The 22,113-nt window shown below is 41.0% G+C and overlaps 1 protein-coding gene across 8 annotated transcripts in view; it reads right to left on the bottom strand.

Annotated features, from left to right (window-relative positions):
• The window catches only part of LOC131131252 (ankyrin repeat domain-containing protein 26-like), a 47,276-nt gene extending 25,187 nt beyond the window's left edge, over positions 1–22,089 (bottom strand). For 7 of the 8 annotated variants that reach the window (XR_009130166.1, XR_009130167.1, XM_058075772.1 and 4 more), the window contains exons 1-16: positions 21,335–22,089; positions 18,521–18,760; positions 16,359–16,473; positions 13,783–13,956; positions 13,597–13,703; positions 13,376–13,513; positions 13,162–13,262; positions 9,572–9,603; positions 9,424–9,484; positions 9,330–9,347; positions 8,948–9,178; positions 6,994–7,062; positions 6,879–6,925; positions 3,117–3,313; positions 1,628–1,795; positions 33–66 (exon numbers count right to left, since the gene is read on the bottom strand). Coding sequence is in view for 6 of the 8 variants with exons in the window: in XM_058075772.1 (XP_057931755.1) it covers positions 33–66; positions 1,628–1,795; positions 3,117–3,313; positions 6,879–6,925; positions 6,994–7,062; positions 8,948–9,178; positions 9,330–9,347; positions 9,424–9,484; positions 9,572–9,603; positions 13,162–13,262; positions 13,376–13,513; positions 13,597–13,703; positions 13,783–13,956; positions 16,359–16,473; positions 18,521–18,672 (1,644 nt within the window). In the remaining 2 variants the exon portion in view is untranslated. The remainder of the gene's footprint in view (positions 1–32; positions 67–1,627; positions 1,796–3,116; positions 3,314–6,878; positions 6,926–6,993; positions 7,063–8,947; positions 9,179–9,329; positions 9,348–9,423; positions 9,485–9,571; positions 9,604–13,161; positions 13,263–13,375; positions 13,514–13,596; positions 13,704–13,782; positions 13,957–16,358; positions 16,474–18,520; positions 18,761–21,334) is intronic. The other variant, XM_058075775.1, reaches the window with a different exon arrangement.
• Between the last annotated feature and the right edge of the window lie 24 nt (positions 22,090–22,113).

Here is a 22,113-nt window from a genome sequence, read left to right as displayed (position 1 = left end):
ACTTTTAGACGTGAGAATGTAGTGTCAGTTACCTTTTTCTTCTTTGGTTTTGTTTTCCACTTGTTGCTGTCAAAGAAAAACAGGCGGTTATTGTAATGGTAATGGTAATGGTAATGGTAATGGTTTTATTTCATTTGAACATGCATCAGATTACAATTGAGTGCATCCCATAATCAGTTCCCAGTTCCACATGTCCAAAAGGAGTAGGAAGAAGCAACTCTTATTAAATCCTACCCCTCCATCTGGTACTTTTACAATCAGTAACTGTTATATTTGTTCACTTCCTGCTTTCCATAACACAGTTTAAGGTTTTTTTTGTTTTTTTTTAATAATGCACCTCATACCGAAGTACAAGGTGATCCAATGACATAATGGGTACCATAGTAAGTGTCAATATAGTGATATATGTAGCACATCATGACTGGTTCAAGACTCTTCATCCTTGTATTTAGCAAACATCAACTACTTGTATTGTTTCTTGAATTGGCTCATCGTTGTGCATTGTTTGATTTCCTTACTCAATCCATTCCATAGTTTGATTCCACATACTGAAATGCTATGGCTAGCATAACGTAGTCCTAGCATAGAAGTGTTTCAAATGTACTTCTTCCCTGAGATCATATTTCTCCTCTCTTGTAGAGAAGTATTGGAGGACATTTTTAGATAATTGGTTGTTTTTGTAGTAACTAATGCAGCGTTTCCACTACATGTAATTGATTGTGGCAGTGCGTGACTACAAAATAAAAGCCACCACACCTTAAAATTGTTTTTTTTTTCTTAATAAAGACAATTTTTAGTAATGTATTGTATGAATGGCTATATACTGTATGCTATATAGATACACAGGTAGCTTACTATAAACACACATAGTGACCACAATTAGTTTGAAAACAATTTAAAATATCATTACATTTTTGCACTGTGCTTTATTCGTTACGCATGCACCCAAATAGCCTGGCTGCCTTGCTGACAATCGCATGAACAACTTGCAATCTTTCATTTGACTTTATGGTATGTTTTGTTTACTTGCCTGGTTGGCATCGTCTAGCTAGCTCTGCGCTACAAGTGGTTATTACGTTGTTGAGTAGTTTACCAAAGAATATTTCTTTCACCTCTTAGTATTTTTTGTTCCATTCAAAATACAGTATAACAGTTGTATTTAATGACAAATCAGACCAATGAGCGAAGATGTATTATGTCATTTAAATGAACAGTTTTGCAATGTTTTCGGTTCATGTTCTGCTAGTTGTTGAAAAAAGCTAAATAAGCAAGTCATTAAAAATTGTTATTTGTCATTTTAAAAATGCAGATGGAGTACTGCAGATGGAGTACTGCAACAGCAGTAGCAGTCCGCCCTCCCATGCAGCCCACCACCACAGCCCCAAGTTTATCTTAGCATAAAACACAGTCTGGCTGATTTTAAACTAAATTGAAAGGTCTGACGTTGCTGACAGGCTATGTTGGCATTTTCACCTCGAAGTGTGATTTTTGGAGGCAGCAATCACACAGAAGCAGTAATCTAATCTGGGTAGTAATCTACATTTTTAATGTTATTAATGGAAAAGGAAAAGTACTTAACATTTACTTGTACTGCATCATGCTACGTCTGCAAGTCCATCACACATACCTTGCTTCATCATCCGACAAATCACTTATAGTGCTGTCATCATTTGCATGGAGCAATCTGGTGTTCCGCTGAGGGCTTCTGGATGCGCGGGACTTGCCACCAACTGGCTCATCATTTCTCATGTTTGGCGTCCGGTGATGTGAGGGTTGTGATTCCATCAGTGCCTTGCTAATTCAATACAAAGCAAACCACATAAATAACCAAAAAATAAATTCCTCTACGAACCTTTACCCCGATTGCAGCATAGTTGAGCAATTTCATGGAAATCTAAAATGACTTAAATTAACAAATTACAATAAAAACAGAATTGCTTACCAAAAAATAAAATAAAATGGAAGATGTTCATTTGTTTCCTTGCCCATCATAATGTCCCCATATTCATTCATTTATGGCGGTCCGCCAGATTTGGTTTGCCCTTATAACACATTATAATGGGACTGGCTACTGCAGGGGTGTCAAACCCAATCGCACAGGGGGCCAAGACTCAAAGCCTACTTTTCGTTGTGGGCCAAAAAGTACATTACCTGTATTACATCACCCCCCCACCAACATGAAACATGTATTTTTTTATGCACAATAGTGTGCAGATATATGACTTTGGTTGCTTTGGGTACTTTTTTTCAAAAAGACTGCACTGACTTGTTTGTTTTTTGAGGTTCTCACATGAAAGCACATGTCGCTCTTCTTATTCATGTCTGTGACATAAAACCCACAAAAAGAAGCAACAGCGCAAAGATTGTTTTCCTTTTTTTTTTTTTACTATTTTTATTTTCTTAAAGGGTCCATTACAATTACATTAACATGTCATGGGTAATTACGCAAAAACAATGACACCACTACCCCTCACAACTACAAAGGCACAGTGTAGTTGTCTATATTAATATTGGATGCTGCTTCACAGAAATTCACTATTGCATTCGGGTGTGGAACCAATTCACCGCAATAAAGGAGGGACGACTCTCTCTTTGTTTGGGAACAGGCTACTTCAGAACTCAAGGGTGCCTAAAGTGCAGCTTGGGTGCATATTTGTTTCTTCTTAAGATAATACAATTTTAACAATAGCTGTATATTGACACATACAACACAATATTAAGATGTTGTTTTGTTCACTGATTTCATGCCGCAAACATATCAAAGTGGGCCCCTTGTGTTTCTGTATGACCTGGAAAAGTTTGGGCACCCCTGGCATAGTGTTATTACCCCCCCCCTTTTTCCCCCTTTCCTGAATACCAAACACCCGCCACCACAAAAAAAACATAAACCGCCACCCAACACATCCCCGTCCACAGCAATCCAACATCTTTCCCATGTTTCCCCCCACATCAGTACTTTGTGCCTTAAAATAAGCATTGATTGGTCACTGCCATACTGACTCAAACTACACAAATTCAAAAATAGATTCCTTGATTCACACATTCAACAATATGTCATTACTTGTTGTAGTGTTATCTTGCTAAATATTAGCAATAATAAAAAGCCCAAAGCATACCTCATTGAAGCAGGGGCCACTCTCTGTGAATAATGAGAGATATCAGGTAGACTGGACATCTCTTTGCGGCTGGCTGAACCGAACTTCTCATGATGTTTGTCATGTTTATGTCCCTCTGATGCCCTTCCAATCATGTCACTGGAAGCACTGGTATTTTTCATTGAAACACTCTTGGGCTCTATGGCAACCTGGGACCACTGCAAGAGAAGCAGGTCTGGGTCAGTTTTGTTTAGCGTTGTCAACATAATTTCACCTACTTAGTTTTACTTAATGATATAAAGAATCATCTCGGAATACCCTCCGGAAAGAGTTTAACATCACAGAAAGATAACAACAGACACGACCAACAAATTCAGAATAAACATCAACGGTGTGAGCTCAAAACATGTAATTTAGCAGCGATTTACTGCAAGAGTAAAGCAAAGCATGCTGGGAAACAGGAAGTGCAGTGAAGTTGTCAAAACCATATGCGTAGTGCTGACTGTACATACGTCAAAGTCGCTGCCATACTCGAGGTGGCAAGGCGGCGCTGTAAGTGAGTACAAGTACAAATACAATACTTCCTACAAAGAAATTGATGTCAATGCGTCTCGTTTGTACATTCAAACATGCAATAAACAGTCAAGACACCAAAACAATGTATATGAACTGAACGCAATGTAAATAAAAAACTAGAAAGTAAACACATTCAAATCAGCAGCACTGCTTAGGTCCAGCTTAAGTTCAGTGACAGCACTCCTGCTGTGACAGCACATTATTTCCACTGCCCATAATTACCAGTGGGCGGCACCACACATGAAGTACTCTACTTGCGTCATACTGCATTACCCACAAAGCATTGCACAAATGACAATAACAATTCTTAAAGGGGACTTACGAATTATGCTCTTTTTCTGCCCTTTGTATTGCGTTGTAGAATCCTAATAGAGTAGCTACACAAGATAACCCACACAGAAAGCTTTCTCGATCTTCCAGATTCTGCACCTCGACCAGCAATAGCTTTGATAAGGCAGAGGTCGAACACGCTGGCGTCGATTGGTATAGTCTGTGTTAAGCTGTAAAACTGAATCCGTTCCAGACAAGTGTTGATTCTCACGGCAATACAGGACAAAGTATGTCCCCCATGTAGTATTCAAACTTGTGTATTTTCCTAGATTATATTGCTTCCTGTTAGCTGGGTAGCTTTTGACCCAATTCAAAATTAATCCTGATTCCCTACATTTATAATTTTTTTGTTAGGATATTGTGATTGATTGTATTGAAGGCTTTTGTCAAACCGTTTAAAGCGAATGTGAACATTATACTGACAATAGCCTAAACATCAGCAAGCTAATGCTAACAGAGCCAACAGGAGAACGCCCAACCGCAGAAGTAAATAGCAACTAAATGCAGCCAACGGAATAATAACCCGGTCAAACTCGGCTATTACTGATAGTTGAAAACAGCATCTGAAACCCAGTTGAGGTGAAAGGTAGTGTTTACAAAGCAAAATATGGATGAAACTAAGTTGAGCCTCTTCCTCCTTGTGAGGGGCAGACAGTGTCACTGTGTCGCCCTGGCCCCACCCCCGACTGTGGAACACCAGTCACTCATTACATTGGCTGACCCGGGCATGCACTGTGGTCTCACAAAGAAACACAGCTTTCTGGTGTTTTAATTGTTACCGAATACAAATATTTTTTAAAGTTGTCTTCTTTTTCCTATGGCTTTCCCCTTCAGGGGTTGCCACAGCAAATCAATCTCCTCCATCCAACCCTGTCTTCCACATCTGTGTCTCTCACACCAACTACCTCCTCTTTGGTCTTCCTTTGGTCTGACCTTATCTCCAAGGCCTCTAACATGTAACATGACTCTGATGTACTCATTCCTGATCCTATCCATCCTGGTCACTCCCAAAGAGAACCTCAGCATCCTCATATCTGCTACCTCCAGTTCTGCTTCCTGTCATTTCCTCAGTGGTACCATCTCTAGACCAAACAACATGGCTGGTCTCACCACAGTTTTGTATACCTTTTCTTTCATTTTAGCTGAAACTCTTCTATCACACATCACGCCTGACACTTTTCTCCACCCGTTCCATCCTGCCTGCACACACTTTTCACTGTTGACCCCATGTGCTTAAAATTATCCACCTTCTGTATCTCTTCCCTTCTTGGGATGCTCTGCATCACTTCATCAAGGTCCAGACAGAATTTCTCTTTTTCCTCCAACTCCACATCCTACTTGTGGGGCATACCCACTGACAACATTGAACGTCACACCTTCAATTTGTAGCTTCAGACTCATTCACCGTATCTGACACTTTTTAACTCCAGGACATTCTCAACCAACTCCTCCTTCAGAATAACTCCTACTGCATTTCACCTCCTTTCTACACCATGATAGAACAACTTGAACCCTGCTCCTAAACTTCTAGCCTTGCTACCTTTCCACTTGGTCTCCTGGACAGACAGAATGTCTACCTTCCTCCTCTGCATCATGTCAACTCTCTACCTTTTCCTGTCATAGTTCCAACATTCAAGTTCTTGGCGCCCCTCTTCTCTCTCTTCTAAGGGACACATCTCCCTTCTCTCCTTCTTTGACCAACAGTAACCTAATTTCCACCGGCACCCAGTAGGTGAACATCACCAATGGCGGTTGGTGTTAACCCGGGCCATGACTGATCCGGTATGGAAGTCTTGAATTTGATTTGCAAAGTTTTGTTGGCAAAATATTTACGCCGGATGCCCTTCCTGACACAACCCTCAGTATTTATCCAGGACAAATTGAGGACAACAGTGACGTAGCCAGCTTATGAAAAGTTTACAAAGATAAACTTTTTTATATAAATATTATTATTTTATTTGGCCTGTGTTATGGTAATGGTCAAATGAAATAAAACCATTACCATTACCATAACACAGGCCAAATGAAATAATAATATTGCATACGTAACAAATATATATTGATGGGATGTGTCAATTTGAAATATTCTAATACAGCTCTTACCTTAAAACTGTTGCCAGTGATTGCTTCCTTGGTAAAAAACGGCTTACTACCGATTGACTTCTAAAAAGTACATAATAAACATAATAACATAATAAGCCAGTCTTTTGAACGGCTCTTAGAGAGGAAAGGCGCATGTGCCATGTGCCTGAGTGTGTTGAGGGGCGTGCCGATTCGACTGGTCGGCCGTGATGACCAGGAAATGGAAGTGTGGAAAAGGGGCAAACTACCTAACGCACTCCCGTTTTGCTCTACTTTGGTGTTCAAAAACAAGTCCAAAAAAAGCAACCAGCGACTCACGAAACATGTGACTTTAGAAAACAAACAAGCCCAATGTTGCTTATACACATATCCGTCAAAAACTGTGCAGTATACAAAAACAGTGTAATTAATGGCATGGACCGTTCAATACATTACAACTTGACATCACACAGGTTGAATAGAGGTCGACTGGCTGACACTGATGTGGGTCCCAAACATACAAATAATTCATCTAATTTACATGATTTGTGACAGTCAGCTTAACAATGAAATGCTTCTTTCTGATTGGCTAATGGCAGAACCTTTCAGACTTCTGCTTAAGAGGTTATGTTGTACTGTAAGTAAAAGACAAAACTAGAAATCTTAAAGATCTGATACAAAGCCATGACATCAGGTCAGTGATGTCACACTACACTCAGCCATGACATCAATTCAGTGATGACAAAAATCCACCCCACCCCCACCCCACTTACATATCAACATAAATGAGTAACGACAATACTTATTATTTCTCACCTTCTGTCTGTTGGGTAGCCTTGTCATTGGCGAGTATCTAGGGGACACTGACAAGAGACACTGTCTTTACACGGAACAGAAAAAGGATGTTTAGAAATGGTCACTGGGGATTTACCTGCTGGAACCACTCCCAGCTGGGCGTCATCTTTGACCTCAGAGCATGACAGTGTTGAAACGTCAGATTCTACAGAGGAGAAATTCAACAGAAAAATCTTTTTTTTTTTAATTTGAAAGAAAAACACAAAAAGACATACAGTCTCTTCGATACTCGGAAAAAATACATTCAAAATCTCCTGGGACCTCAGATTTAAAATGCATTATCTCACAACAGTGAGTACATTGCTCAGATTTCAGAAAGAATTTTATTGCAGAATATCTTTTTCCAGGACAAATATTATAGAGATTAGTGTAGATTTACTGTTTGCTCCCAACACCATGCTTAACATGGGGCAAGACACAGATAAGATAGAGATAATACCACCTCAAAAATCCCCAGTTACTGGCAGCACTCATGGAGCATCAGACCATGATGCTACCACCACCATGTCTAAACTGTAGGAAAGACAATTCTTTCCATTCACTCGTGTTGTGGGCCACACGGTGGTCGAGTGGTTTGCATATTGTCCACACTGTCAGGAGATCAGGAAGACTTGAGTTCAAATCTCTGCTTGGGCATCTCTGTGTGCAGTTTGCATGTTCTCCCCGTGCTTGCTTGGGTTTTCTCTGGGTACTCCGGTTTCCTCCCACATTCCAAAAACACGCATGTTAAGTTAATTGGTGACTCCATGAGTGTGAGTGAATGATTGTTTGTCTAAATGTGGCTTGCGATTGGCTCCAGGGTGTACCCCACCTGTCACCCGATGTCAGCTGGGATAGGCTCCAGCATACCTACCACCATGCCTGACTGTAGACAATAATAGTTGTTAAGTCATATTTGGTGGATCGTACATTTATATTGCTATTTTATACAGGCCAAAATGTGTTTCTATAGTATATTCCACTGAGAATTTACTGCAATACAAATACTCGCTGTGAGGGCTGATGCCGAGCTGCAGTTGGGTTCTAGATTTTAGTATGTCCGTCAAAACCAGTTCACTTCAGAGGGTCCAGTTAAATCAGGGGTGTCCAAAGTACGACCTGGGATGAGGGGTGACCAAAGTAAGAGTTCCAACTCAGCCTTCCTCCAGGGAAAGATGATTCCAGATTGTTGAGGTTACAACTGTTAGCTACAGGATGTGCAATGTGTTGTTTGTCCTGGGTGTGGAACACTGGACCAACCCCTTGCAAGGGTTACTGGAGGTTGCACGGGAGTTCCCAATCATGTCCCTTGTTGTATCCTGTGGGCGGTCCTCTGGGGAGTACAGGGTTCCTGGATGCTGCTATGTCTATTCACTTAGGGTCTGAGCTTGGCATTTGGGAAGAGCACAGATTAGAGCTGCTGCTCCTTCACATTGAGAGGAGCCGGTTGAGCGGGCTTGAGCATCTACTTCAGATGCCTCATTTGTGTGGTGTTCCAGGCATGCTCATCCGGGAGGAGGCCCCGTGGTAGATCGAGGACAACCTGGAGTAATTATGTTTCTTAGCTGGCCTGGGAATGCCAGGAGCAAGGGAAGTCTGGCCTTCAACTACTGAGACTGATTCCTCTATGACCCAGAAAAAGGATGACTGGAGCTCACAGCCAATAAAAACCTAAAAGTTAGCATCTCATAAAACAAAAAAATTGTCAAATAGTTCAATATTTAAACCAGTTCAGGCTCTATTAAAAAAAGAACTGCATACACCTTGTGAACCAAATACAAAGTTTGCAAGATAGTTGAGAAGCACCTTTTTATAAGCTATGACTGAGTTGAATTCATTTTGGTTTTTTTTAAACAAAATGAAAATGATCACAATGCAGCAAATCTCGCATCCTTTTCATCGATTAAGTATGACCCTCAGTGAAAAAAATTTTGGACACCCCCGGCTTTAATAATCCAATAAGTAGCTAGGGCTTGTATCCTGTTTAAATGGCATGTCAATAAAATAGGTGTCAAAAAAACAAATGAAGGAATGGACACTTTGAAGCTTACTGTCACTTTCTGAAAGCATCTTCTTTGAACGAGGTTGGGAATATGGCGCCGGAAGGACATGCAAGTTGATTGATTTCACTTCTGAGGGTTTTTTTCGAGTCACTTTTGGAAACACATCATCTCTCTCCTCGACAGAGGGACTGGAGCACACTGGTGTTTCCTCAGATGCAGGAGAAGCCACAGAGCATCCAGGCAGTGTTCTCTTACTGGCATTGCTGGTTTTATCCCAGTCTGATAGCAACAAGAGCAAGGTGTGATTTAATGAGCACACCATGACAACAGTTGGACTCTTTATGGATCAGATTGGATGAATTGGATGCTTCTAAGTATAACTTTGCTCGTGAAAGTGTATGGTTTCAGTTTTCGTTCAACATAAACTCACCCAAGTCCTCTTGCAACTCTGTCAGAGAAACAAAATTAACATGTTTTAAAACTTCATACGCTCCTGAAAAACTACTTCACAAAGTACCACTTACCAAATTTTCCGGTGCGTTTTTCAAGTTTGTCCAGGAACGTCAACAAATCGCTCATTTCACTCTATAGAGAAAATTCCAAATGACAAATAAAAAATCCATATTAGATTCACCGAATATATCCATCATGAGTTGTATGCATTGGGCCTACCTCTTTCTGCTTGACATCTTCTATCTGTCCACCTGTGGGAATCAACATCATTTTATTTTCTACTGCATAAGGGGAAATAATGCTTGTTGCAGGAATGGCTTTGTAGGGACTTATTAAGATCTAACAAGAAATTCAATACCATAACCACTAATGAATGTTGTATTTTTATGTATCTTTTACTGTTTACTTGCTTTTGTTCAACTCCATTCTTCTGTAAAGTGTCTGAGTATTTTGAAAAGGGCTATACAAATAAAATGTATTATTATTATAACAGTAGTAAGACGGTAACCAGACCAAAAGACTAACTAGATATAAGAGCCTAATTTTGGTGCTACATTAATTATTAATAGTGCCATTTATGGTGACTACACTAGTTTGAAAAAAACTACAAAAAAAACTTCTTGTAAAACTGGGGACTTCTTGCATAATGGTTATTCATATTCCCAAGTTCTTGAAACTTGGGCATATTTCTCAAAAACATTGGTTACGTCATTCTGTTTTTGAAATCATTTCTGTGCCGTTATTTGAGTTCCTTCTTGCTTTGGTTGTAAATACTCCATCCATTGTCCATCCATTCCATCCATCATCATCTACTTATTTGAGGTTGGGTTGTGGGGACACTACTCTCCTGCCATCCGGGGGCCAGACGCACGCGGTTCGTCTTGGCCCAGAGCTTCTGGTGGCCCACCATGACTACAGATGTCAAAGACTTTGTTGTGCCAGAAGCAGGCCCTCCCACCGTCCCCCGGCAGGCCTCCTCCAACCAATGCCAATTCTCACTGCCAATGGTCTCACATCGCTCTGGATTTAATCACTGGACTCCCGGTACCCAGAGGCAACACGGTCATCCTGGACATCATCAACCGCTTTTCCTAGATGGTTCACTTAGTGGCCCTGCTCAAGCTCCCGTCATCCTTGGAAACAGCTCGACTACTTGTGAGACACGTCTTCCACCTGCACGGCATCCCCATTGACATCATGTTGTCGAGGACTGCAGTTTACACAAGTGGACAAACCACGACTTTGGGGGCAGCCCTGTGCTGTGTTGTGTTTGCCACAGACACCCTTCGGCACGGTCCTCCCACCTCCCCTGGGTCGAGTATGCTCACAAGTGCCTGGAGAGCGCGGCTACAGGTAAGTCACCATTCAAGGCAGCATACGGCTACCAGCCTCCACTATTTCCCACACAGGAAAAGGAAGTGGTGATCCCTGCCATCCAGGCACACCTCCCGAGGGCTCGCCGCGTGTGGAGGGAGATCAGTTCTGTGCTTAATTGGATGGCAGCCCAGAAACAGGATAGCGGATCGCCACCAGATCCCGGCACCAGAGTACAGAGCCGGCCAGGAGGTATGTCTGTCATCTCGGGACTTACCTCTAGCTGTCTCTAGCAAAAAACTGGCACCCTATGCCATTGCCTCCATCATCGGTCCTACCGCGGTCAAGCTCAAGATCCCGCGATCTCTCAAGGTACACCCGATCTTCCATGTCTCATGTATCAAACTCTTCAAGCCCCCTATGCCATCCGGCCGAGCCACCGCATCTGCCGCGTCTGATCGATGGTCAGTCAGCCTACACCGTGAAGGCAGGATGTGGGAAGACAGGGTAGGGGGTTGCAGTATCTGGTAGACTGGGAGGGATATGGACCTGAGGAGCGCTTGTGGTTATCCCGCTCCTGTATCCTCGACCCTAAACTCTACACCCAGATAACCCAGGTATCTGGCGCCTTAAAAGAGGGGGGGGGCATACTGTCATGATCTGTGTGTCGCTCTGCCGCTGCTTGCTTACTCTTCTTTCAGCGCACCACAAGTGGCAGCAGGAGGTCTCCTCCGGCACACCTGAACCCAATTAGTTTGGGATTAAATAAGCTCCTTGCTCCTACCTGAAAACCGCCAGATTGCCCGTCAAGCAACCTTGATGTCCCTTGTCTGCCTGTCGCACGTTCTCCGCTCTCGGCCACATGCTGTTCCCTTTGTTCCCTCGCTCTCTGGCTTTTATCTGAGTCTTTGTGAGTATCTGTCCGCTGGTTTCTGCCCGCTGACCTCTGTCAGCTCTGTTTATGTTCTTGAGACGTTTTTTCCGGTAGCCTTTTTACTACTGTGATTTGTTTTCCTGCTCTTGTAGTTGTACTTTTGTTTATTCATTGTGTTGGTTTGTGCTTCACCCTACGACAGGGGTCTCAAACACGCCAAATGTGGCCCGCAGGACACTAGTTTGAGGCCCCCGCCTTGATATGAAAGTTTAATGTTACGTTTGATTAATGTTCATGTTAAAGGTTAAATAACTTAATAGTTATCCTCCCTATCTGTGTGGAAGTGGTAAGTTTTGGGCTTTTTCAAGTTTAAAGGCTTGAAGGCTACCGTTGAGGTCGCTAGATCTCTAGTTTGCGAGTTAGCATGTGTCTCAAGACCCTGCAGTTGCGCAATATGTTGTAAATAAAAAGAGTATAAATGTGACTATAGTCGTGTTTTGTTATGTCTACAGGGCTCTAATAATGCTTTGTTCATTTTAATCTGAAAAAAATAATTTGTCTACCCACCAACTATATGTGGTTTCTTAAGTTTTTATTATTTGCTGTTTTATTATTATTATATTAATTTATTACTGATTGATTTTCTTTATTCTTGATTTGTTTATTCATTTTTCATCTTATTTTGTGCAGAAAAATACAAATGAAGATATTTGAGAACAGTGGAATGTTTTATCAGAGCTTTTATTGTAGAAAATCGGAACCAAAGCACTGAAAAAGTTTGTATAGTTTTTTGTTTTTAATAAATGTGGGTTTTTTTTTTTGTTTTTTTTTGGAAAACCTGATGTGGCCCAGTCTCACCCAGACCCTAGCTCCAGTGGCCCCCAAGTAAATTGAGTTTGAGACCTCTGCCCTACGGGGACACTTCTTGATAATAAACTTTTTTGTACAAGCCCCTTCTCTCTCTGCATTTTGGGTTCCGGTCCGGACTGTAGGTCCCCTTTAATATATTTAGGTGTTGAATTTATATTATTTATTGTTTATTTATGGTTCTGTGGTAATTATATTGCTATTCTGTTCAAAGTGCATGTCACCCAATTCCATAAAAAAATGTACACATTTTGTACGAGACATGCAATAGTTATGGTTTCCCTTTTTTTTAAGCACCACCGGCACCATTTCTAGTGCACCAGCTTGCTCCTTATGGCTACGGGTACGCCGGGTACCAATTACCAATTTGGCACAGCTATCGGATTTGTCAGATACTCAACGTTAACCATTAGGGACTTTTATGTGTGACCCAAGGTGGAAACTTTTCTTGCTCTGTTGTTATTTTGGACTATTGACTGCATTTTGCGCACTTGTTTTATTTGTATATTGTTAAACTAGTCACAAATAAGTTGGTTGATTTGTGAATTTGAATATATGAATTTGAATTTATATTGCCTAAAATCAGTGTGTTGTATTGTGTTTAGAACAATGATCACAAAATAAGAAAAATAACAAACGCATTCAAGGATCTTGAATCAGTACCTGCAATACTGGCCCTGTTTACCTGGTATCTGTGCAATACCAACTCTATTGCTAATACTATGACCAAGTATGAATAAAATTAACTATTTACCGTCTTTACACGTGTCTGATTTTGATGTCCTTCTACTTGGATGAGACAGGGATCCCGGCAGGCTCCGTTGGGTACCGTGCTTGGCAATCAGGGAGACACAGCTAGAAGAGAGTCAGAACGCTGACAATGTCATCATGTTGTGGGCCCCCACAGTGCTGAGGGTACATGGGAGTATATATGAATATTGTACAAAAAACGCAACAGATAAACCTACTGGTCATGGTACTTTGTCTGAGCATAGTACTCTGCCGATTGTCCTTTGATATCCTTCAGTGTAGAATTTGCATGGAACTGCAGGAGCAATTGCACCATGCTGGAGTGCCCTTGGCCAGCGGCGAACATTAAAGGTGACCTGGAGGTTTTAGTAAAAAAGGATAAGCAGTTTAATACTTTATTGTAGATGTTCTATTCGTGTCGCATTGTTTTGTTGCCAACCTTTTGCTTTTGTCCAAAATATTAACATCAGCACCTTTCTTCAAAAGAAAGTCAGCTACATCTAAGTTGTCCTCTTGGGCTGCCACAGTCAGCGGTGAAAGTCCCTCCTAAAAAAACGCAGCCATCAAAATACTCAAAAGTTACAACAGAGACGAGATTTATGATGAAACTGCATAGACAATCAACCTGATTTTTGGCGTTGATGTCAGCGTCATGCTTCACAAGCATAAGAACAAAAGAGATGTTTGGGATGCTCGATGCCAAATGTAACGCCGTGTTGCCTTTCTCATCCATCAGGTTGGGATCGGCATTGTTTTCCAGCAGGAGTTCCACGATGTTCTCGTGCTGCCCTTCCACTGCCTGATGGAACGGAGCAGAATTAGGAAACAATAGTGGACAATTACATCACAGGTAGAAACTTGCTCAAATCAACATGCCTGAAAAGGAGTAATAGCTAATTTGTGATGAACATGTATCTGTTTACTAGGGGTGTCAGGAGTCACCCACCTTACAAGATAAGACAATGCATGAGATTGGGCCCACCAGAACGAGACCAGACCAGATTTTAACATTCATTTTACGAAAAGTACAATGAAAATATATGACTGGACCAACACTTTTTTTATTTAACTAAGTCACAAAATAATGCAGGTGCGTTTTACCAGGGTTCAATTCCACCCTCTGCCATCTCTGTGTGAAGTTTCCCACATTCCAAAAACATGCTAGGTTAATTGGCCACTCCAAATTGTCCATAGGTATGAATGTGAGTGTGAATGGTTGTTTGTCTATATGTGCCCTGTGATTGGCTGGTGACCAGTCCATGGTGTACCCTGCCTCACGCCCGAAGACAGCTGGGATAGGCTCCAGCACCCCTCGCGACCCTCGTGAGGAAAAGCGGTAGAAAATGAATGAATGAATAAATACAAATCTTTGTGATTTTATTAGTTATTTGCAACATTATAGCTTTTTCTAAGGCGGCACGGCGGGCGAGTGGTTAGCGCGCAGACCTCACAGCTAGGAGACCAGGGTTCAATTCCACCCTCGGCCATCTCTGTGTGGAGTTTGCATGTTCTCCCCGTGCATGCGTGGGTTTTCTCCGGGTACTCCGGTTTCCTCCCACATTCCAAAAACATGCTAGGTTAATTGGCGACTCCAAATTGTCCATAGGTATGAATGTGAGTGTGAATGGTTGTTTGTCTATATGTGCCCTGTGATTGGCTGGCCACCAGTCCAGGGTGTACCCCGCCTCTCGCCCAAAGACAGCTGGGATAGGCTCCCGCGACCCTCATGAGGAAAAAGCGGTAGAAAATGAATGAATAGCTTTTTCTAGTTAACAAGGGCTGGGTTGCAATGAGGGAAGATGATTTTTACAGCTTTCATGCATTGTTTGGCATCACGGAGATGGATCTCCACTCACTCCACAACTTGCTTGATAAATACAGTATAGTGGCAATGTTGCTATACTGTGATTGGCTGGCGACCAGTCCAGGGTGTACCCCGCCTCTCGGTGTGTGTTACAAAATGCAATGAGCGCCAAAAGACTCGCTCAGTGATTAAGGGTGCAAAAAACAACTTCAAACATTTGCATGGGGTGAGGTGACAAATGTAACTAAAATCGGCCAAATGTAGAACTACTAATTACTTCAAACTAATTACTACAGCTTCTGATTGGACATCATCAAGTAGCAAGCAGCGGTTCGCTGTGCTGGCCTTGCACACTGGCACTTCCATATTACTGTTATCATTTATTGTAGTGATGCCATAGTTTACAGTCTGACAGGCTTCTGGGTGCCTTGTTCTCACGATACAGCTTTTCTGACAACAAGAAATTGTGCCAGATTTTTATCTTGCGAGACCTTGTGTAGCGCTAAAGCAGGGGTCTCAAACACGCGGCCCGCGGGCCAAATGTGGCCCACAGGACGCTAGTTTAGGCCCTCGCCTTGATATGAAAGTTTAATGTTAGTGCGGCCCGCGCAAGTTTGATATGGATGCTGTATGGTATCATGTACCCAGAAAAAATTATTACGTTTGATTAATGTTCATGTTAAAGGTTAAATAACTGTTAATAGTTATCCTCCCTATCCGTGTGGAAGTGGTAAGTTTTTGGCTATTTAAGTTTAAAGGAAATAACTTGAAGGCTACCGTTGAGGTCGCTAGCTCTCTAGTTTGCGAGTTAGCATGTGTCTCAAGACCCTGCAGTTGCGCAATATGTTGTAAATAAAAAGAGTATAAATGTGACTATAGTCGTGTTTTGTCATGTCTACAGGGCTCTAATAATGCTTTGTTCATTTTAATCTGAAAAAAATAATTTGTCTACCCACCAACTATATGTGGTTTCTTAAGTTTTTATTATTTGCTGTTTTATTATTATTATATTAATTTATTACTGATTGATTTTCTTTATTCTTGATTTGTTTATTTATTTTTCATCTTATTTTGTGTAGAAAAATAAAAATTAAGATATTTGAGAACAGTGGAATGTTTTATCAGAGCTTTTCGTGTAGAAAATCGGAACAAAAGCAAAGTTTATTCATTTTTCTGTTTTTAATAAATGCGTTTTTTTGGTTTTTTGACCTGATGCGGCCCAGCCTCGCCCAGACCCTAGCTCCAGTGGCCCCCAAGTAAATTGAGTTTGAGACCCCTGCTCTAAAGGTTTTGTTATTAGTAACAGGAAGGATTAAAAGTGCGGTAGTAAAGTTAATCGGTTTTGTTGATAGCCTGTTCACTATTAAAATGACCACGAATAAAATGTGCAGGATTACCTTCATTAATGCAGACTTATTGTGACTGTCGACTAAATTGAGTCTGGCTCCATTTTCCAGAAGGAATTTCACAACCTCGACCTTTCCGTTGGCAGAAGCGATGTGAAGTGCTGTCCTGTAACAAGAGAGATCCATTTGTCTTTATATACAGTGAAGGATTGTTTGCCCCCTTCCTGATTTTTTACTTTATTTCGCATGTCTGTTGCTAAAATTTTTCAGGGTATCAAACAGATTTACATACTAGTCAATGACAAGACAACACAAAATGCAGTGTTTGAAAGAAGCTTTCTATTAGGGATGCTCTGATCAAGGCTTTATGCTGCTGATACCAATCATCCATGAGTGAAATCGTCTAATAACAAAACTGATACCAATCACATAGATGAAGTGTAAACGTTCAAATGTACTACTGGCTATATTAGGGGGTCACCAAGGTTTTTTTCTTGTGAGAGCTACTCTGACAAAATGAAAATAGCCAAGAGCTACTCTTTTTTTTTTTTTTAACCACCAAATTTTTTTATTTCGTCCATCATGAACACGTCTTTTTTTTCTGTGTCTTCTAAAGATAAAAAAAAACATAAAAAAAACAAAGCGCTAACAATGCTTTATTCACATAATGGCACCTGCATAAGAACCAAGCTAGCGAGACATTGTTGTTATTATTCTTAACTCATTCAATCCCAGACATTTTTCAAAAAGGTAAAAGACGTATAAATACATCTTTGGGAGCGAGTTAATAAGAATTACTTTACCTCGCCGGCTAGCCGGCTAGTAGCTACTCATTTTTCTAACAGTTATTTTCATAGCTTATTTCAAGCCTAACAAAATAAATATACTTGTTTTACCAGAACATTAAAGACCTGTTATGCTAAATTTTCGTCCCTTTTTTATTGGATTGTAGACTCCGATAGAGCGGTTACACAAGATAACCAGAACTCAAAGCTTTCTAGTTCTTCCAGAATCTGCACCTATTCGGACGTATTTCTTTGGATTTTGTGGTTCCCGCGAAAATGGTCTGTTTTAATGTATGCCTCCCACGGCCCACCTGCAGGCATGCCCACTCAGGTCACACTCGCGAGTGCATAAAAGAACTTCCATTTTGTGCTGCTAGCTGCGAATGGTATAGAGATTGCTAACAAATGTCGATGTATGTTTTTAAAATATAATTTATAATCATGTTTGCAGATGATATTGTGATTTGTAGCGAGAGAAGGGAACAGGTGGAGGAGATGATAGAAGAGTGGAGGTTTGCCCTGGAAAGAAGAGGAATGAAAATTAGCCGCAGCAAGACGGGCTATATGTGTGTGAATGAGAGGGACCCAAGTGGAAGAGTGAGGTTACAGGTAAGAAGAGCTAAAGAAGGTGGAGAATTTTAGTACTTAGGGTCAACAGTTCAGAACAATGGAGATTGTGAAAAGGAGTTGAAGAAGCGTGTGTAGGCAGGATGGAACGGGTGGAGAACATAGTTTGCTAAAATGAAAGGAAAGGAAAACTCAAGTCTTTTGAGGCATCGCAAACTTATTTCAGGGCTCACTTCCAAATGCGTAAACCTCATTATCTGAAATTTTGGCACAGTTTAACACGAGAATACAACATTCTAACTACATTTATAGGTCAGAAAAGTGGGAAAAGCATAATAGGTCCCCTATAAACTCACCGATCTGCGCTAAATTAATTATATTCTGCTCCATTCGAGAGACGATATATAAGATGTTGTGTCGTGGTACGTAAGTGCCGTGTCGTGATTCACATTTTCTGTCTGTCTTATTAATTTCTTTGGCGACAAAATTGTAACTTTTTTGTTTTCCTTCGTCCCCTTCGTTGTAATTTCTTCCCGCGCCATCCGCTTCCTTCTTCATCGTCTCCTCGGGTAACAAACGCATTGGTAACAAAAGCGATTCCTCAAGGCGGAATAAAATCCTTGGTTATTTTTTGTAATCAAGGTACTTTAATTGTTGAGGAATCGCTCAACAACAGTTTCATTTAAAAACTGCATTTTGTTTTCAGTTGTGTTCTCACTGACCAATATTTATTTTTTTTGATAAGCTGAAGTATTTAAGTAAAAAAAACTTCTACTTTTTACTGAACCCTACTCATTCTGACCCCTGGAACGCAGCAACTACATACTCTCATCACAAACCCGTGTCAAGCTCCACACTGACCTGTTCTGCTTGTCGACCTCATTGATGTCGATGGGTTTGGCAAACTCCTTCAGCTTGGACATGTCGCCCTCCCACGCAGCCCTGTGCAGCTTGTCAATTTCTTTGGCTTCATGTGATCGTTTGGTCTTTAACCCGCCGAATAGCTTCTTCATCCTGACACAGCAGCAAAGCGATGCTTTCGCACCGCCACTATTTGCTACTTAACTGGTGTTAAAGGATCACCAATGGCGGCTTTCATCCCTATGCGAGAGAGATACATTAGAAGCCATCACAGCAGTAGTACACAGCAGTTTTTAGATTTTGCACTGATGCACTGAGCCTCAAATAGAGGTGGGGGGGGGATCAATCATGTCACCCAATTTTTATTGGTTTACAATTTACAAAAATAAAAAATATCTAAAATTTAATACCACAAAATAAAAATGTAGTAATAGTAGTAATACATTTTAAATATAACCACAATCATAAAAAATCTATAGGGGTGTCATTTCTCAAGACTTTCTCAAAACACAGGATTGGGTCTATGAGAACAAAGACAAGACAAGATTAACATTACTTTTGAATGAAAAAATATGACAATATATTACTATCTACTATTATAATTGCTACAACTTTACACTCTTCTGCACTATTCTGTGTGCATGCTAGCCTCCAACCCCCCCTCTGGGGAAGAAACCCGGGGGGGCGGGGTGGGGGAGGCGTCGTCCGTCTTGACCGGTTTGGTTGCGATATAGAAACAGAGATGGTAGATCAAACCAGAAGTCTTAGTCCAAGGATCATAGAGAAGTGTTTGTGATGCATACAGTATAAGCATATCAGTTTTAAACTTTAAAAAAAGGGATCTGGTGTCTGCCTCCCATTCAACTTCTAAAAATTCCAGGAAGTAATTGTAGGTTCAGGGAACAAAGTGTTCTCCTGTGTTGATAGGGTTCCAGGAGCTCTCTGGAGATATGTTGGTGCTTGACCATGATGTGCTTTATATGTGAGGAGAACTTCAAACTCAATTCTAAATTGTACAGGTAACCAGCATCACATATGAGCCATCCTTGAACTAGAGAAGCCATCCTTGAACATATTTGTTACAGCTATAATATCTAAATATACATGTGTATTTGATACATACACAGGCATCATAACTAAGAATGCTACCTACTGCTCCAAACCACCTCCACAAATAGATTACAGTCCTGTGGGAAACACTGAATTATATATAATCAAAGGGAGACATTATTATTTTGTTGATATTGTTACATAGTTTGACCACAGTCAGGAGCTCTGGGTTCAAATCTCCATTGGAGTTTGCGTGGAGTTTGCATGTCCTGCGAGTAGGTTTTCTCTACCATTCCAAAAACATGCATGTTAGGTTAATTGGCGACTCTAAATTGCCCGCAGGTATGAATGAAAAGTTAGCAGGTGCTCGCCGGGATAGGCTCCGGCATACCCCAGCCACGCTAATGAGGGCAAGAGGCATAGAAAATGAATGTTGCATATGTTGCATCCATCCATCCATCTTCTATACCATTCTCACTAGGGTTGCGGGCGTGCTGGAACCTACATGTTTTCATATATTTTGAATTAAACATTGTCCACAAATAAGTGTTACACGTTGTAATGTGTTTATGCTGATTATAATCATGATCAAGAAATCGAAGGCAAAAATCACTTATTTAGGGACCTAAACAAAAGAAAATGGGCAATACTGGCCCTGTATTTACTTAGCAATGGGTCATTTATGCTGATTATAATCATGATCAAGAACTTGAAGGCAAAAATCACTTATTTAGGGACCTAAACAAAAGAAAATGGGCAATACTGGCCCTGTATTTACTTAGCAATGGGTCATTACCAAAATGTGTAGTATCACCTACATCTAGCATTCAAATATAAAAATGAATAAGCAAGGGACAATGTAAACAATTGTAAGCTAGCAATTTATTGAAAACGACATTAAAACTCAAACAGGCTGTTATTCAAGTTTCAAACGGTTGTCCTAAAAAGTCCAAATCTGTGCTAAAATTTAGCTTCCATTGTGATTTTTTTTATCTTAATCTCTTTATCTTAATATCTTTCTATCTTGGGCAGGACAGTTGATGTTTGTGAGCAAGGCCTAAATACTGGGCTAGTATCGCAAATACCAATGCTTTATACTTGGGACTTTTTTTTCCAAGATCATTGTATGATTTTGTGATTTGTGCCTCTAACTAAAACAATATTTTAGAAAATAACTGAAAAATATCGATCCAATATGAATATTTGTCGTGTGCTGTCCACCTATACCGAAAAACAGCAGTGCCTCGCCATGACGTCATTTGTTGGCATTAACGCATTACGTAATAGATGTCCAAAGTATTTAACAAGCCGAAAGTTGCTTCGCCTTTTACTTAAGCAAATTAGAAAAAACAAAAGATTGTACGTACCCACACTTTCCGAAAGCGAGATGGCTCCGCGCAATAATTCAACTTTAATTTAAAGCAAATTGTTTCGAGCATGTTGGTTATCAGTCGCACAACTCTATCTCTGATGCGCGTTATGTAATTTTTTTTCAAGTTTTTACAACAAATGGAAGTCAAAAGACAAGGACGACAATCTCAGACGCGTCATGAGATCATTGGTTTCGACGGCTTTATTGTCACACGCGTCAATGCGCACTAATTATTAGTTCTCTCTGCCGAGTGACGTCGTTTTAAACGTCAACTTTTGAAAACGGGGGATAGTGGACATGTAAACTAACATGTACAATCTAAAAGGAAAACATGGCCGATGGACACCAATCATCTCGTAACAGCAGATGGGAATTTTATATTGCTGCCTCACCTGTGTTACACAGAGGAGACGGGGAAACAACGAGCACGGTCTTTAGGACCGGGCCACGTCCACCAGAGTCCTTGGTGTTCACTTCGTTGTGACGCCATTTGATCGTCTTCGTCTTAAAGCCGTCCGTTGAGGAAGTAGGCGGATCGATCCAAATATTGTGTCAGTATCAGATCGTTTAGCTCCTGCTCCTCCTCCCCTTCTATGCCCCTTATCCTCATTAGCCTATCCTGGCTACACCCTGGACAGGTCGCCAGCCAATCACAGGGCACATAGAGACAAACAACCATTCACACTCACATTCATACCTATGGACAATATGAAGGCACCAATTAACCGAGCATGTTTTTGGAATTTGGGAGGAAACCCGAGTACCCGGAACATGCTAACGCCACACAGAGATGAGAATTCTTACACAGAAGTGAGTTTGAGATTCGAACACACACCCCACTGTGTGGCGCTAACCACTCTGATCTAGCTCCCCCTTTACTTTGCGTGTTACATTTTTGATGGGACTAATAATGAAAATTCAATTCAGTTAAACTGATTTGAATGACATTGATACTTTTACAGGCGGCACGGCGGTCTAGTGGTTAGCGCGCAGACCTCACAGCAAGGAGACCAGGGTTCAGGTCCACCCTCGGCCAATCTCTGTGTGGAGTTTACATGTTCTCCCCGTGCATGTGTGGGTTTTCTCCGGGTACTCCGGTTTCCTCCCACATTCCAAAAACATTCTAGGTTAATTGGCCACTCCAAATTGTCCATAGGTATGAATGTGAGTG

The sequence above is a fragment of the Doryrhamphus excisus genome, chromosome 6 (genome assembly GCF_030265055.1).
Source record: "Doryrhamphus excisus isolate RoL2022-K1 chromosome 6, RoL_Dexc_1.0, whole genome shotgun sequence".
Lineage (NCBI taxonomy): Eukaryota > Metazoa > Chordata > Actinopteri > Syngnathiformes > Syngnathidae > Doryrhamphus > Doryrhamphus excisus.
Note: the sequence above shows the minus strand (reverse complement) of the source record. Positions and strands in the feature narration are given on the sequence as shown.